This window comes from Colossoma macropomum, unplaced genomic scaffold (genome assembly GCF_904425465.1).
Source record: "Colossoma macropomum unplaced genomic scaffold, Colossoma_macropomum, whole genome shotgun sequence".
NCBI lineage: Eukaryota > Metazoa > Chordata > Actinopteri > Characiformes > Serrasalmidae > Colossoma > Colossoma macropomum.
Window position 1 is genome coordinate 21,102,486 of NW_023494801.1, and position 14,126 is coordinate 21,116,611.

The 14,126-nt window shown below is 41.3% G+C and overlaps 1 protein-coding gene across 2 annotated transcripts in view; it reads right to left on the reverse strand.

Moving 5' to 3' along the window:
* Positions 1 to 367: 367 nt before the first annotated feature.
* LOC118821776 (BAH and coiled-coil domain-containing protein 1) overlaps positions 368 to 14,126 on the reverse strand; it is a 97,930-nt gene continuing 84,171 nt past the window's right edge. For both annotated transcript variants that reach the window (XM_036590504.1, XM_036590505.1), the window contains 7 exons: positions 13,118 to 13,193; positions 9,191 to 9,299; positions 8,438 to 8,554; positions 8,093 to 8,245; positions 6,679 to 7,883; positions 6,132 to 6,368; positions 368 to 4,744 (listed from right to left, as the gene is read on the reverse strand). In XM_036590504.1, the coding sequence (XP_036446397.1) occupies positions 4,535 to 4,744; positions 6,132 to 6,368; positions 6,679 to 7,883; positions 8,093 to 8,245; positions 8,438 to 8,554; positions 9,191 to 9,299; positions 13,118 to 13,193 (2,107 nt within the window). In that variant the 3' untranslated portion in view covers positions 368 to 4,534. The remainder of the gene's footprint in view (positions 4,745 to 6,131; positions 6,369 to 6,678; positions 7,884 to 8,092; positions 8,246 to 8,437; positions 8,555 to 9,190; positions 9,300 to 13,117; positions 13,194 to 14,126) is intronic.

A 14,126-nucleotide genomic window follows, 5' to 3' on the forward strand; every position in this document is an offset into this window, starting at 1 on the left:
AGACTTCAATAAAAACAGAATGGCAATAACACCTCGAAAAAATATATGAAGATGATAAAAATGCTGCGAATCTTTAAATTTCACACTGCACATGACTTTATAGTGAGAACAATGCAGTGTATCAAAAAAATACCAGCTGCTAACTAGTGGAGCAATTGAATGTGTTGCCTGCAACTTTGTTTTGAACTGCTTTGTGTAACTGTCAAGTTGAATTATGTTGCAGGCAACTTACAACATGCAACTAGCTGCATGAGCAAGTTTCACCACATAAAGCCAGCTTTAATCTTATTGAACGCTACACGGCCTTGGTCATCAGACGGATTCTTCTACCAAAGCAGAAGCAGTCATCCAGTGAGTGCACAGACCAGATCTTTGAGTGTGATATTTATTCATAGGCCCTCTATAAAAAAATCTTAATACTAAAGCACGTTTACAGTTTGATACTCATAAAGTGTTCTTTTGTAAAATGTTTACCCCCAAAACCAGACCTTACTTTACACATTTACAATCTTTACAACAATTTATCACAGAGAAAGAAAACAAAGCAAAAACTAAAAACGCTGACAAAATGAACGACCATAAAGAAAATACTTAATTACGCTTTAAAAACATCTCCATATTAACAAAGAAACGCAATGACAGGCAGAACATTAGGTACAGATTTGATGTCTTTTCCCATGTACAAATCGAAACAGAAATGTAAAGAAAGCGGCTTTGTAGGACAGACGTTCCTGCGTCTTCCCTGTTCCTGTCACCCATCAGCCTTTGCTCGAAGCGCCACAATTGCTGTACGCCATTCAAATGTTAGTCAAAGTAGTATTGCACTTTTGCCATGGGCAAGTGACTTGCTCTTAAATAATTAAATTATGTCAGCTGACCGACCTCTCAGGCAAGCCAATTTCAGCATCTCTAATTTTTGTTCTTTAAAAACAAGAGACACACTGACCTTCTGTATAGAGCAATAATCAAGTTTTTTTTGCTTTTTATTAGCTTCACGAGAGACTGTAATCAATAGAACCTTGAGTTCATGATAAAAGGTCAGAAGTTTGTGCCTTTTAGACAGATCTTCAGAGGATATTCCTGCTTAACCTCTACTAAGTACATTCATTTTACTCAATCCAGTGCCCTCCTTTATCAAGACAGTAAAACAAAAGGCAAAGTTGTGACGAGAACATACACACATGCGCACACACTTATCTTATAAATTCAAGATTTTATGTGTTCCACACAGAGTTTTATAAATAACTTATGAGCCTTGCGTCAAGTTCAAACTTATTTACGTAATGTGGAATCTTACTGCTAGTTTGTGAAAATTAATGGTCCAATTAATGAAAAAGTTCAGCGAAAAATTGGTTTTACACAATGATCAGCCAAGACATGTCTGGTGTTCAAATGTTTCTTCTATGGTCTGGCGCTGGAGCTTCGAGGCTAACGTTGCTAACACTAAGTAAACAGTCATTCAAATTTTTTCCATAAATACAGCCCCAAAACTTCTCTCAATCTGTTCAAATCACGTCCAGGTCTTTATTGGTCTCTCAGATATCTTGACGTGGTTTAGAACAGAAGATGACTTACTGTGAACTATAAAATTGAACAAAACTTCACTGTCTACCTAAACACAGCAAGCAGCCATTTTGAGCAGGAGCAGCCATATTACAGAAACTATCTTTAATCCCAAGTTAAGATGACAAAGTCTTTTTCACAAATTGAAGTCAGGAAATCTTCAGCTATTCAGTCACAGTCAAAAATCATGTATGACTGTTATGTAGCGATCTACGATAGCTGAACAGCAGAAATGTAAATACAATTTAAAATCATATAAAAAAAGACATTAGTTAGCTAGCTACTGTAGGTCAAAATAAACCTAAAGTGTACTGAAACTGGTAGACTGCCCCAGTTTCCATTTACAAAAGCTTTATCTGGCATGCAAGCCATGTGTTAGCTACACACTAACAATTCTCTTTTCAATAAAATGGTGAAGACGGTATATGCAGAATAATAAAGAAGAACACGACCGAGGTTGTCCTGAAGTCAGAACAGTATTTAGGAAATGTATGGATAGGATGCTTCTGTAGTATTCTTTTCTTATATGGAGGTAGAAAAAGATTATGAAGTTTGGAACTGTTATTCTGTCCTAACTGAAGTTGTCATGGAAACTAAACACATGAGATTTCAGAGTTAAGCTGTTGCTATAATACGGCTCCAGTTGTTTAAACTGACTGACCACACTGATCAGTGACACTGAGGTTTTTGTGTTAATTTTTATTGTTAAGAGTCATACTGTACCCTAAACAACATCAACATCAAGTCTGCGTGACCTCAGTGACCTCACCTTGACGTGGTTTGAGTAGGTCGAGAGATGTTTTGGGGATGTTTTCACAGAAAAGATTTGGGTGACTATTGACTTCTAGTGTTTGTTAGCAACAACAGTCTCGTAGCTTCAGCTCTAAACTAAACAAGTAAAATTTGGACACCTAATGTCTTGCCTGACAGACTGCATCTGGCGTAAGTGGACATTTTTGTGATTTAAGTCAGAGATTAATTTTTTTTCACCAAACCATTACTTTAAATTCCAGATTCATGACCTGCAACCTCTTGAAAAGAGCCTGTCTTTTCTTTCTGCTTTTTCTGTGGGAGTAGAATGAATAGGCTGCATAATCGTGAGAAGGATGTTTCGAATGTCCATTTGTAAAGCACAGAGGAAAAGGGTAAATGGTGAGAGAGTGAAGGGGTCAGCGAATGATGTCACTTCACCTGCAGGACCACAGAAGTTGTTAATAGGGGCCAGAAGGTGAGGGTCTAACTATACTTCAAGGCACATACCATACCAGCACACAAGTCCAGTGTTCTTATCTCTCTGTACAAGCACCCTCTGCTAGACCACTGCACGCGGGGTCGAACAGACTATGATTAGCACAAACAGAAATAAGCGCCATCACATTTTCATTCAAACCTAGTGTTTTTTTTGTTATTTTTTTGGGATAAAACAGCAACACTGACAATAAATAAGATGATAAAAATAACACAAATAATAATAACACTCACAGAATACAGTGAAGATTGCATAATCAAAACGACAAGATGTTTTTGGCACAAAAAGAAAGTGAACAAGGGATCTTGTGATTGCGTGAGCCTGTCAAACAGTCTATGCTTGCGCTCTATTGAACATGATTGTCCCTAAAGACTACAAGCTAGCATGTAGTAACACACAAACACCTCCGAAGGCTCTTGTAGCTGTCGCTGTGCTTGGCGCATTGCTATTTCTTCATTTCTCAATGTCCTGGCCTTGGCAAGACTCCGTCAATAGACAGCAACCACTGACTGATGGGTAGACAGTTGAAAAACATTGTCAACGAGCAAAACAGGACATAAGCAGTGCAAGACATTAAGAAACAAGTCGATTGCAGAAGGGTGTGCATTACATTGTTTTTTCAGGTATTATATACCTTTGCAGTCCCCCTAACTTCCATAATCGGTTCCCCTATATTTTCCTTTTCCATCTTCCATTGGTGATTTAAATAATTCAGAAGGACGTTTTCAGAAATTAATTTTATCCTTCCTTTTATATTAAAACTTTCTGAATTGGGGAGAAAAACCCATAAAAAAATAAAGAAATTAACAGAGCAAAACAAAACAACAACAACAACAAAAAAAAAAAAACAATAAATGCCCAGGATTCAGCCATTAACAATGACTGAAATTCATATAGCCTCTTCTCTTTCTGTCTCAGCAGGCAATGTGCAGTGCAACGCATACATGTTCAGTTCATCTCTCCTGTTGATATTTATCGCTCATAGAAAAATAAATCAATCGAAGCATGGGACGATAAGCCTCATATGTACTGTACATCACGCATATAAAATAACTTTTGTATATACATATAAACAACAACGACAAAAAATAAACAACGAAAGGAACCGATCACACGAGCAACCTGTACACTATACACCTGAACAAGAAGACAGGCAAGAGGTACTGAAGTGTATGGCTTGATAGGAAATACTTCCTTATATATACATATACATGAACTTAATATACTTAAATCTATTCTGTACTTAAATATCCCTGGAATCATGACAACGGTGCGTGACAAGCACACCACACCATTTCCATCTCAGTTTCTGACTTGGCTGCAAAATTCACGACCTGACAGCCGTCTTCTCCAATCCCACAAAGAGTTCTGCTTTGGTGACCTTAAATAGAATGTATGTTCTTGTAAAAGTCAATCGTAAGATGTAAGATCAAGGATGCTTATCCCCCGATTACCCAGGCTGGACCATGGGCAAACTGCCTGTCGTAGCAGTTCGTCTTTGGGAGACCAGGTGCTCAGGGCTGGGAGACTGTGGGCTGTTTGCTCTTCGTAGCATCCCATCTCACCATGCTCCAGGTCCTTTTGGAAACAGAATAATCACAGCTGCGATCCTTCCTATACCCCATCTTGCTTCGGTTGGTCTCCTGTCAAATGCTCATTGACACTCAGCCCACTGCTAGATGGACCACATGGCCAGGACTCAGTAGTACCCTCGAACCAGAGCTAGCAGAGGATGGACACCCCATCTGCAGTGAGCAGCTGGCCACTGGTGGGGTCGTAGGTGCCGGCCAGGTAGTACAGGTCCTGAAGGCTGCTGCCAGGCTTTCTGTTACGACCGAGGCGCTCGTATTCCTCACGGCTCACCACCTGGCACTTATGAGAGATTGTCTGCACGTCATTCTCATCTTCATGGCACGACTGATACAGGGCATGCTAGGGAGCAGAAATAAGTATTCAGTTTTTCATACGGTTAAATTTACCATCAGTGAAAGGCACTTAAGACATAAACAGATATCTGCTGCAGGAACTGTATTAAATCTAGGTTGCTTTGTCCTTTAGCAAGGTAATTTGTATGTACAATAGCATGGCTTGAGACTAGAGATGCAAATTTCGGCAAATTCTTGTAAGCATTAGTTGTTCATCATTAATCAGCGATTAATCGTTCATATACAAGCCTAAAGTGAAGGATAAGACCCATTAGAATTATAAAACAAAAACTTCCAGATAAAAATTGACTGGTTGAGTTCTGCCTGAACCCTTTGAAAAATACTTGTTAAATGCAAACTTATAAGTGAACACATCAACTGGATTCTGTATTAATTAAAAGATGTAAAAAGTGTCCCTTATATGGACTGTGGAACATAAGCTTATATATGAAGTAAACTACCCAAAACTGTGATAAACATACCCTATGTAAAAACAACTATGTTGGAGATCATATAGTCAAAAACTAAAAAGTTAACTAAATACAAGATAGCATTAAAAAATAGTTACTAAAGTATTAACAAATATCATGATTCTAGCACAATTATGATTCTATGTTTAATTGTTTATCCAGATCTATGTTATAAGGTTCTTAATTCATATTTATCATTCACTACTAGCCCAAGTTAAAATGAAAATAAGCGCCATGACCGGGGCTAGCATGGGCTCAATGTAGCTCTCTAAGGCCTCCGCCATCCACCATGTCCTTCTTTATAATTTTGCACACCCACTTTTAATATGGTACATCATTGTAGTTGTGTTATCATACGCTTGAAAATTGGTCCCAAACACCACTATTTTTAGTTGCACACTGAACTTTTTATGAGGCCTATCTAGTGGAATTAACTGCCTGTGGCGCCCTCATTCAAAAGTCAGTGCTCCTCAACTTGAACAATAAAGCCACCTTATTAAAATAGCTGCTGTTTAAAACTAAACATTTTTACCCATCAACATTGGTCAAACAATTGTTTATTTGTCGATTAATGGATAAGCAGTTAATCGTTTACATCCCTGCTTAAGACCCTGTACTAGAAATGCAAAAATTAGTTGATGACAATGTCAATATGTTGACTATCATTGATAATGTTTATGTGTACAATGATACACAAGATCATAACGCTGTGACACAAACAAATTGCAGAACATTATGATGATGCATAGGGGATGATATAGTTTCTATTGTTTTACTGCACTATAAAAGAAGAAATCACTTGTCTCACTGATTTTGATTGATGTTAAAGCAAAGGGAGCGCAACTGAAGAAAGCATTTCTAAGATCAATCTATTATAGAAACAGTTAGCAGTTGCAGTCCTAAACCAACAGAATGTATATTTACCTTGCCATCACGGTGCCTCTTGTCCAGTTTGGTCTCCTCAGGATGGTAGAACCACTTGACTTTTACCACCATGCTGCTGGTCCAGGACTCCCAGAAGCTTTCGATGCGGCCAATGTAGGGCAGGTGGGGCCGACCAGCGGACAGGAACACTGCACAGTCTCCTACCCGCACCATGTCCCTGCCACGCACTATGGCCTTGTAGAAAAGCTTACGAGCTTTTCCTTTCAGCCCACGTCTCTTGAGAGGAAGAACCATTTAATTTATTATATTTTGTGCACCACTGATGTCTGTTATGCAATAGTAAGTCTGATTCACTAAAGATTTTAGTGTTTACTGCAGTGTTTAGATAGTTTGTAAGCAGAAACATGGCTACTGATTAAAGAAACACCCAGACCAATGGTTTTATTGTCTTTGTTTGCAAAGTACAAGGACTAGCAATTAATGTGCTCAGTCAGTCAGATGTCCATTTAGCTCATAAAACACTTGAGATTGATTGATCGGAAGGATTGGTAGAAAACAAGTCAAGGTTTGGCTGTTTTTGGCTTACCTGGGTGGGGCTCCCAGACCATCTCCACAGTTGCCTGGCTGGAAGGAAGGATGATACTTTGGGCCTGCCCTGGTCAGACAGCAGCTTTTGCCTCTTGATCAGGTCTTTGGAGGGTTTGGAAGGTGAACTAGGGCATTCTTTTCTCTTCAGGGGCTTGCTGCCAGCACTGTGATTGGCATTTCCACCTTTGGCATTGGACACAGCCACAGCTTTGGCCACAAATGAGTGCTGCGGGGGTCCCGTGGGGGGTTTGGGGGGCTGAAGCAGGGAGTGGTGGGGAGTCAGGCAGCTCTGCAGGAGTAGTGTGGAGCTCTCCTCATCCTCTGAGCTGTAGGAGGAGTCATTGTCTGAGGAGCAGAGGCTAGAGCTGGAAAGAGAGCCTGAACTGGAAGAACTAGATGATCCAGAGGAGGACGAGGAGACGGAGAGGCGTGAGAGGAAGCGACCAGCTGTCCTCATGCCACTTGAGGCTGAGGGTAACAATGACCCTCCACCTCTTCTCCTCCTCCGATCTTCCTCCTCCTCTTCCTCATCTGAGTAAGAGCTGTGGCAGTCCCTGTGGCAACTTAGGCCTAGATCTCCATATTCACCCATTCGCAGAGATGGGGAGGGCTTTCTCTGGATGGGAAGGAGTTCTGCCCTTGAGCTGTTGCCCTTTCTGCTGTCCTTCACCAGCAGGACAGGGTGGGAATAGGCTTCAGGCCTGGGTGGAGCACCTATGCTTTTGGAGCCAAACCCTGAACCTCCTAGCAACAGCAGCGCCTTGCTGCTCTTGTTCTTGGGAGATGTTACGCCTTCATGATCCAGCTTCACCAGGAATTCGTTTTTTCTGCCTCGATGCACATCAGAATCATCAGACCTTCTTTTCTGCCCATAGGGGCTGCTTCTGCCCCCTAGAGGTGTCCCGGAGGCCTGGCTGCAGAAGGACGAGTAGCCATTGGCAATGCTGCTGAACGAGTCCACCTCGAAGGAGCTGCTACTGAAGATACCTTTGGCTGGTGTTGTCATGGAGACTGGAGCATGAGAAAACATGTCTGCCTCTTTGTTCCTCAAGGCCTTCTTGGGGGCTGAGCCATTAAGCTGGAACAGATTGACAGGCGCCCTCTTTCTAGGCGCATCTACCGATGGCCAGGTAAGTGGAGATGTTGAGCTCTTGGCAACGCTGTCTGAGATAAACCTCTTCAGCCCCGAACCTTTAGGTCTCCCTGGGAAACCAAACATTAACATACATTAACATCTCAAGCTATGTCTTCCCTGCTGTTTCAGGAACAGATTAAAAATGTTTTCATTTTATTTTGACATATTATGTTGCTTGTAATCAGCAGCAATAACCAAACTCCAAGGAAATATGGATCCTGATTGTTTGTCCTGAAGTACTATCTGTATACCTATATATAATCTTAAAAAACCTCACCTGGTCTTCTCACTGGTTTCTCCTGGGCTCTGGCTTCCTCCGTGCTAGCTGTTTTCTCAGAAGTTTTACTAATTTGTGAGTTTCTTCCATCTTGAGCTGAAAATACTTTGTCTGATCGACCAGTGGAGACCAGAACAGGACTCAATTCAGCACCTAGTAGAGAAAAGGAAGAGGATGCAACTTTGAAATGAATCATCATTACTGAGCAATGAAAAACATCAATATAAACATTTCAAGCAGAGTAATTAAAGCATCCAGGAATGCAGCATTCGTATTAACATCTCCATATGATTCTGTTTAAAATGCTCTGCTGAGACTGGGCTATGAGAGAATATGAGGACTCACATTGGACCTGGTAGCCAGGAGGAAGGAGGCGGATGTTGTGCAGGGAGATCCGTCCTCGATCTCCATCATCAAACTCCACCATCACGCCACCTGGCTTACCTTCTTCACTGGTGCCACCTAGGCAGCAAAATGAAAAACATTATGCTTGACAGAGTAGCTCCACCTGCCCCATTAGAGTACAAATAAAAATGTACACATTAATTTGAACATTAAAGGGGCATTCCAAGCTAAAACTAGCATTGAATATGTTAGGCAGCATTCTGTAGTGCAGCATTGCATCCCTCAGCCTCATCAATGTGACAGAATTCATGATTTTGTGTCCTTTTTGTGCTTCCAGTATGCATTATGCAAATACATCATAGAACCATTGGGAACTATCCCACAGCGATAAAGAAATACACTGATGTAGAAGCTAATAAATATAGATATAATATTTGGCTTCCTCACAGTCATTTTAACTGATTTAGCCATGTAGGGAAAAAAAACATTTCAAACAGCCCAACCTCAAGTATCTGCCCATAAGTACTTGTAGTTTTTCAAACGTTCCCCCACATTCAAGATACCTAATCAGGAAGGTGTTTTCCTAGTCTTGAAACTAGAAAATCTCACTCCTACAGACTACTGTGGCACCACTGTGGAATGCAAGTATGCATTATTTCAACAGATGTAGTAATGGCTAATCTTTTCATTTTGGCTGGAGAGCCCCTTTAATGGGGACTCTTTCATTGTGTTCTATGTAGCATACTTCCTTACCCCTGCGGACGTAGCCTGGGTAAAGACATCGTGAGCGCTCGCTCCAATAGGCACAGACTCTCGTTCCCTCAGTCAGCACTGCCTCTGTTTCAGGACGCACATCCAAAACCTGGCACATGCACACAAACACGCACATACACCTCGGTTAGTTAGTGTCAGTTGAAGGAGTGTTGGGAGTGTTTGGACTTAGAGGAGAAAAAGTCAGACAGACAAACAAACACGTACACACACGCGCGCACACTGGGCAGTCGCTGTGGCAGTGCTGAAAGCGGCACTTATCTCATGCCAGCGTGCCAGTCAGGCCTGAAAGCGGCGGAAGCTGTGATGTGGTACAGGCCGACTTGCTGACTAATACTAAAGAGGCCGTGAATGGGATGGCTGTGATTGCAGGCTGCCAGCGTTTCTCCTTTTCCACAATGCAGCCCGGGCCCAGCATCCGCCATCCGCCAAGGCCTTCTTTCAGGTTGCTTTAATTTAGGGTTGCCATGGCGACAGGCACTTGCAGACTGATGAAGTGTGAGGCTGAATGGTAGCTAGTGAGTGAGAGTGATTTTTGCTCGCCGTGTGTGTGTGTGTGTGTGATGGAGGCAGTAGATTGGAGTCAAAGGTAAAAAGGCTATTGGAGAAATGGGAAGGCCAGGGAAAGTAGAAGTGCTTGTGTAATTAGATCCAGCTGCTGGGAGACTGCTGTTTACACAGTGGAGCAGCTGCACAACAACTGTGTGTGTGTGTGTGTGAGTGAAAGGGCTGTGTGCTGGGCTGGATTCGACCAACCTGAAACAGAAGTCGTGAAATGTTTATGTGAAGAGCTTTAGGGAATTGCTGCTGAAGAGCCCTGGAGAATGTATGAATGTTTTTTTGGTGCAGTTGATGAGAGAAATATTTAAATAGGGCATTAGAGACAATAAAACATGTCTTGTCATGTGCAGTTGGTAGAATAGGCCATCATTCAAGAAGCAAAACAGTTTTCAGGGATATGATTTCATTGGTAACATGGATCAAATGCATAGGTAAACAAGCAGCAGCAGTCAGTAAGTGATACTGGTCTTTAAAGCCCCAGTGAACAAAAATTCATGTTTTATTTCGGAGCAGATTACTCTTGTGGGCACATAAACACTATATGGCCTAAAGTATGTAGAAACCGCTCTTAATTTTTAAGTACATGTGTTTCAGCCACACTCATTCTTAACAGGTGTCTAAAATCAAGCACATAGCCATACAATCGCCATAGACAAACACTGAATGGGTCGTACTGAAGAGCTCAGTGACTTTAAACATGGCCTTGTCACCTTTCCCACAAGTCAGTCTGTGAAAGTTTTACTTTAATAATTTGTACCGCAAAGCGGCGCGGTAATCAAAATACACAGATAGTCCGGTTTGGGCTGTTACTGCAGTGATGCTGCATAGTGCGCAAGCACTTTATGAATCTGGCAAGAACCATTAATATGTTCAGCTGGACTCGCCAGCATTCCATGGAAGTATATCCAGCATTAAAGAGAATAAGATGACACCATATAACAGCATAATGTTTTTAGTGAGCTAATGTTTATAACATTAACTGTATACGTAAAGATCATTTCAATCATTTCTCCCCGCTTGCATTCTTGTGTTTAGTTCTGCTTCAGGCCGGGAGCGTTGGACTGAGGGATGTCCATCTTGCGTGCTCATAGGAATATTAGAACCACGTCCAGACAGTTCTCAGATAGTAAAGATAAATAAGCAACTTTTAAGCCATGTTTTTTATATTTGTTGTATAACACTCAATTCTAGCATTATACAAACATTTTTAATAATTTATACTCTGTTCTCTGGGACTTAACACCTAGACATTGCAGTTATTGTATGGTGCAATTCTATATATATTATTCCTCATTTGTACCTCATTGAAACATGCTGGGAAATTCTGTCAAAAGTGCAGATTCTAAACATCGGCCCTATCATCAGGAGATTGCGAGTTTGATCTGCAGCGATGCTACAGCCATCCATGGCCAGAAGTCTAGGAGAGCATATCTGGCCTTGTTCTCTGTAGCATGGCCCTCCCTTTTCCTCCATTGCTCAACACGATGGCAGCCAATGCAGACGTCTGTTAGCGGATGAAACAGAATTGGCAGATAGTGTTCTCCTCCAAGCGTGCTGAGCTGTCCAATAAAATTGCATTAGTGGCAGTTTGAAAAGATGTGGCAGCAGGCTTCAGGTATTTTTGGAGGAAGCATATTATGGCCTTTACTCTCTCAGTTTAGTAGTGCCGTCTGATTGGGGAGACTTCGCTAGCGGGTGGAAACTGGCAATGACTATACTGAGGATAAAAAAAAAACCCTCTTAAAAAAATAATTTGAATTGTATTAATTGTACTAAAATTTGTATTGCGCATATAGTCATGTATGGAGAAACATTCACATTTGTGCCACGATTTTGTGACATTGAAACAGATGGAAAAAATGTTGCACATAGTCAACAGAGAATGTGAACTGAATGTGAAAGTTTATATATTGACTTGTTCTGGAGTGTTTCTAAACCCTCCTGCATGTTGAGAGAGTTCTGGGCCAATTCAGCTGCCTCTGATGCGTGGAGCAGGATGTTCTAAGTGTGTGGAACAATAGTCAGCAAACACCACCGCTATTCATCAACACATACACACATGCACTCTCACACAGTGAGTGGAACAAGGAAACACGGACCAGGCCAAAAAAAAAAAAGAACGCCAGCCAAGAACGCACTGCGGTTTACAGTGTATAATTAGAGGCCATTTCAGTGATGGCTTAGATAAACTGTAATGTTAACATAACCCCATGGGTTCAGCACAGAACACATAAAGAAGAAGAACCTCACACACTGTTCTGTCCTGCACCTCAGGCCTGAGGCAGCTTACCGAAATGAAGCAAATTGTTTACTCGAATGGCAGTGAGGACAGAAGCTGTAAGGCATGCTAATATAGAGGGGGGATGGTTGCATTTTGCATGGAGATGCTCAACTGGCTTGAGCTGCGGTCTGAAAGTGGTACTGTATGGTTGGACAAAAGATCTAAAGACACATGGGGCATGGCAGCTGGGTGTGTCAGCATGTGTGTGTGGGCTGCAGCCTGACCAATAATATATAAAAATGAATTAAAAATTACAGACGTTTTTATAGCTGCCACAAATCACCTACGTTAAAGGCCTAGAAGGCTCTGAGGGATCACAACTGCATAAATAAATGTGCAAGCCTATACCTGTATCACAATTAATGCATTACAAGAACTTTACATGACCTATACTTCGTATTGATTGATTGATATTTCTGTGGCTGAAATATAACCAATAATGCTCCTGTCTAAAGATGTGAAAAACACTAAAAGACATTAAAAAGATTCTAGAAGCAAATTAAATGCACCATGTCATCTTAGCTACAGTGAGTGACTGTTGTAAAAACAAAGAATGAAGCACCATAAAGTAATATTGCATGTGGAGGAGGGGTGCTTATATGTGGCCCCACCTATGAAAAAAGGATTCTGCGTTCCATGCAAAGACACTGGAACTGATTTCAGTTTTCTAATTGTCATTACAGGAAAAGGAAGAGCAGAGGAAGTCAGTCATTAAGCTAATGGATATTGCTCTTAACGAGGAAGTGTGAACAGAATTGCACCTAGTGGTGTTGTGCAAAGCAGGAGGCCATAAAAATGTTTTCTGACAGGAAACAGCATTATGTGGAGACTTTTTTTGTGGAAGAGGATGCGGCCTGAGTGTGGTGCTCTGATAGAAGAGGGGATTTCGGAGGATGTGGTGATCGCAGAAAGCAGTGTTAAAAGTAGAGGGGGTCGGTGGTGTGTGAGTGGTAGTTGTGGAGGAATAGAGTGTGTGCTTGTGTGTGTGTGTGTAAGAGGATAGTCCTGAGAGGCCAAAGCTCTGAGCGTGGGCAGGCTTTTGCACTCCAATTTGAAGGAGAACTCACCGCTTCCTGCAAGAGCTGCTCCAGGGAGTAGATTCTGGGGCGGTTTCCTCTCTCTCCATCGATAACAATACTGTAGCTGAAAGAAAGAGCGAGAGGGGAGAGTACAAAGGAGTTATTTTCAGCTGTGTGTGTAATGCTTGACTTCCCGTGTCCGGCTCCCCCCTCTCTCACTCTCTGCCTCTGACTGACCCTTTGCTGCAGCACTTCTAAGACATGGTGGTTCCCAAACCTTGGTCCTGGAGTACCCTGCTTATTTTGGTGTTTTTCCTGCTCTAACATAGTGGTTCTTAACCTTTTGGAACCCAAACCCCCTGAAAAATATGTGCTGGGGATTCCCCCTAAAAAAAACTACAGTAACCTTCTTCATTTCTCCTGAACATATATTACACACTATAGCAACCTAGAGGTGAGCGATATGCAAAAAAATGTCAAGATACACGATAAGTATTAGGACATTTCATTTTTCTGAGGTTTGATAAGTTGGAACAGCCATGAAAGCTCCACTTGTGTCATGTTTTATTCACTGTTTTGCGTATGACATTGCACTATATCTATTTAAACAGGAATTATGCTCTCTTTTTAATAAAGCTTGCAGTTGGTCAGTGTTCTTTAAAGTGCAATTCCACTTTTTCCATTCCATTTTTTAAAATTTCTTCAGAATTCTATCACTGGGATGTAACCAAAGTATTTAGAGTGGTTTGATGTGAAACAGTCGCTTGTAGACAACCTTACCAACTCAGATTTCTTTTACAATAGTGGTGATAGGAACTAGGTGTCGTAACCCAAATATAGCAATTTTATTTACTATCCTAAAACACAAGTGTACCTAAACAGGTCTTCTGAGTTTTATATGGAACATTGATTATGGTAAAATAGTGGTAAATCTGAAAACATATGTTTTCTTCAGGCACTATTCTGCATGTATCTTTCTGCCATGAATAGAATAAAATAACTTTTTAGCCAAAACTTTATCTCAAATCTATCCTAAAACAACATCAAGCACTGTATT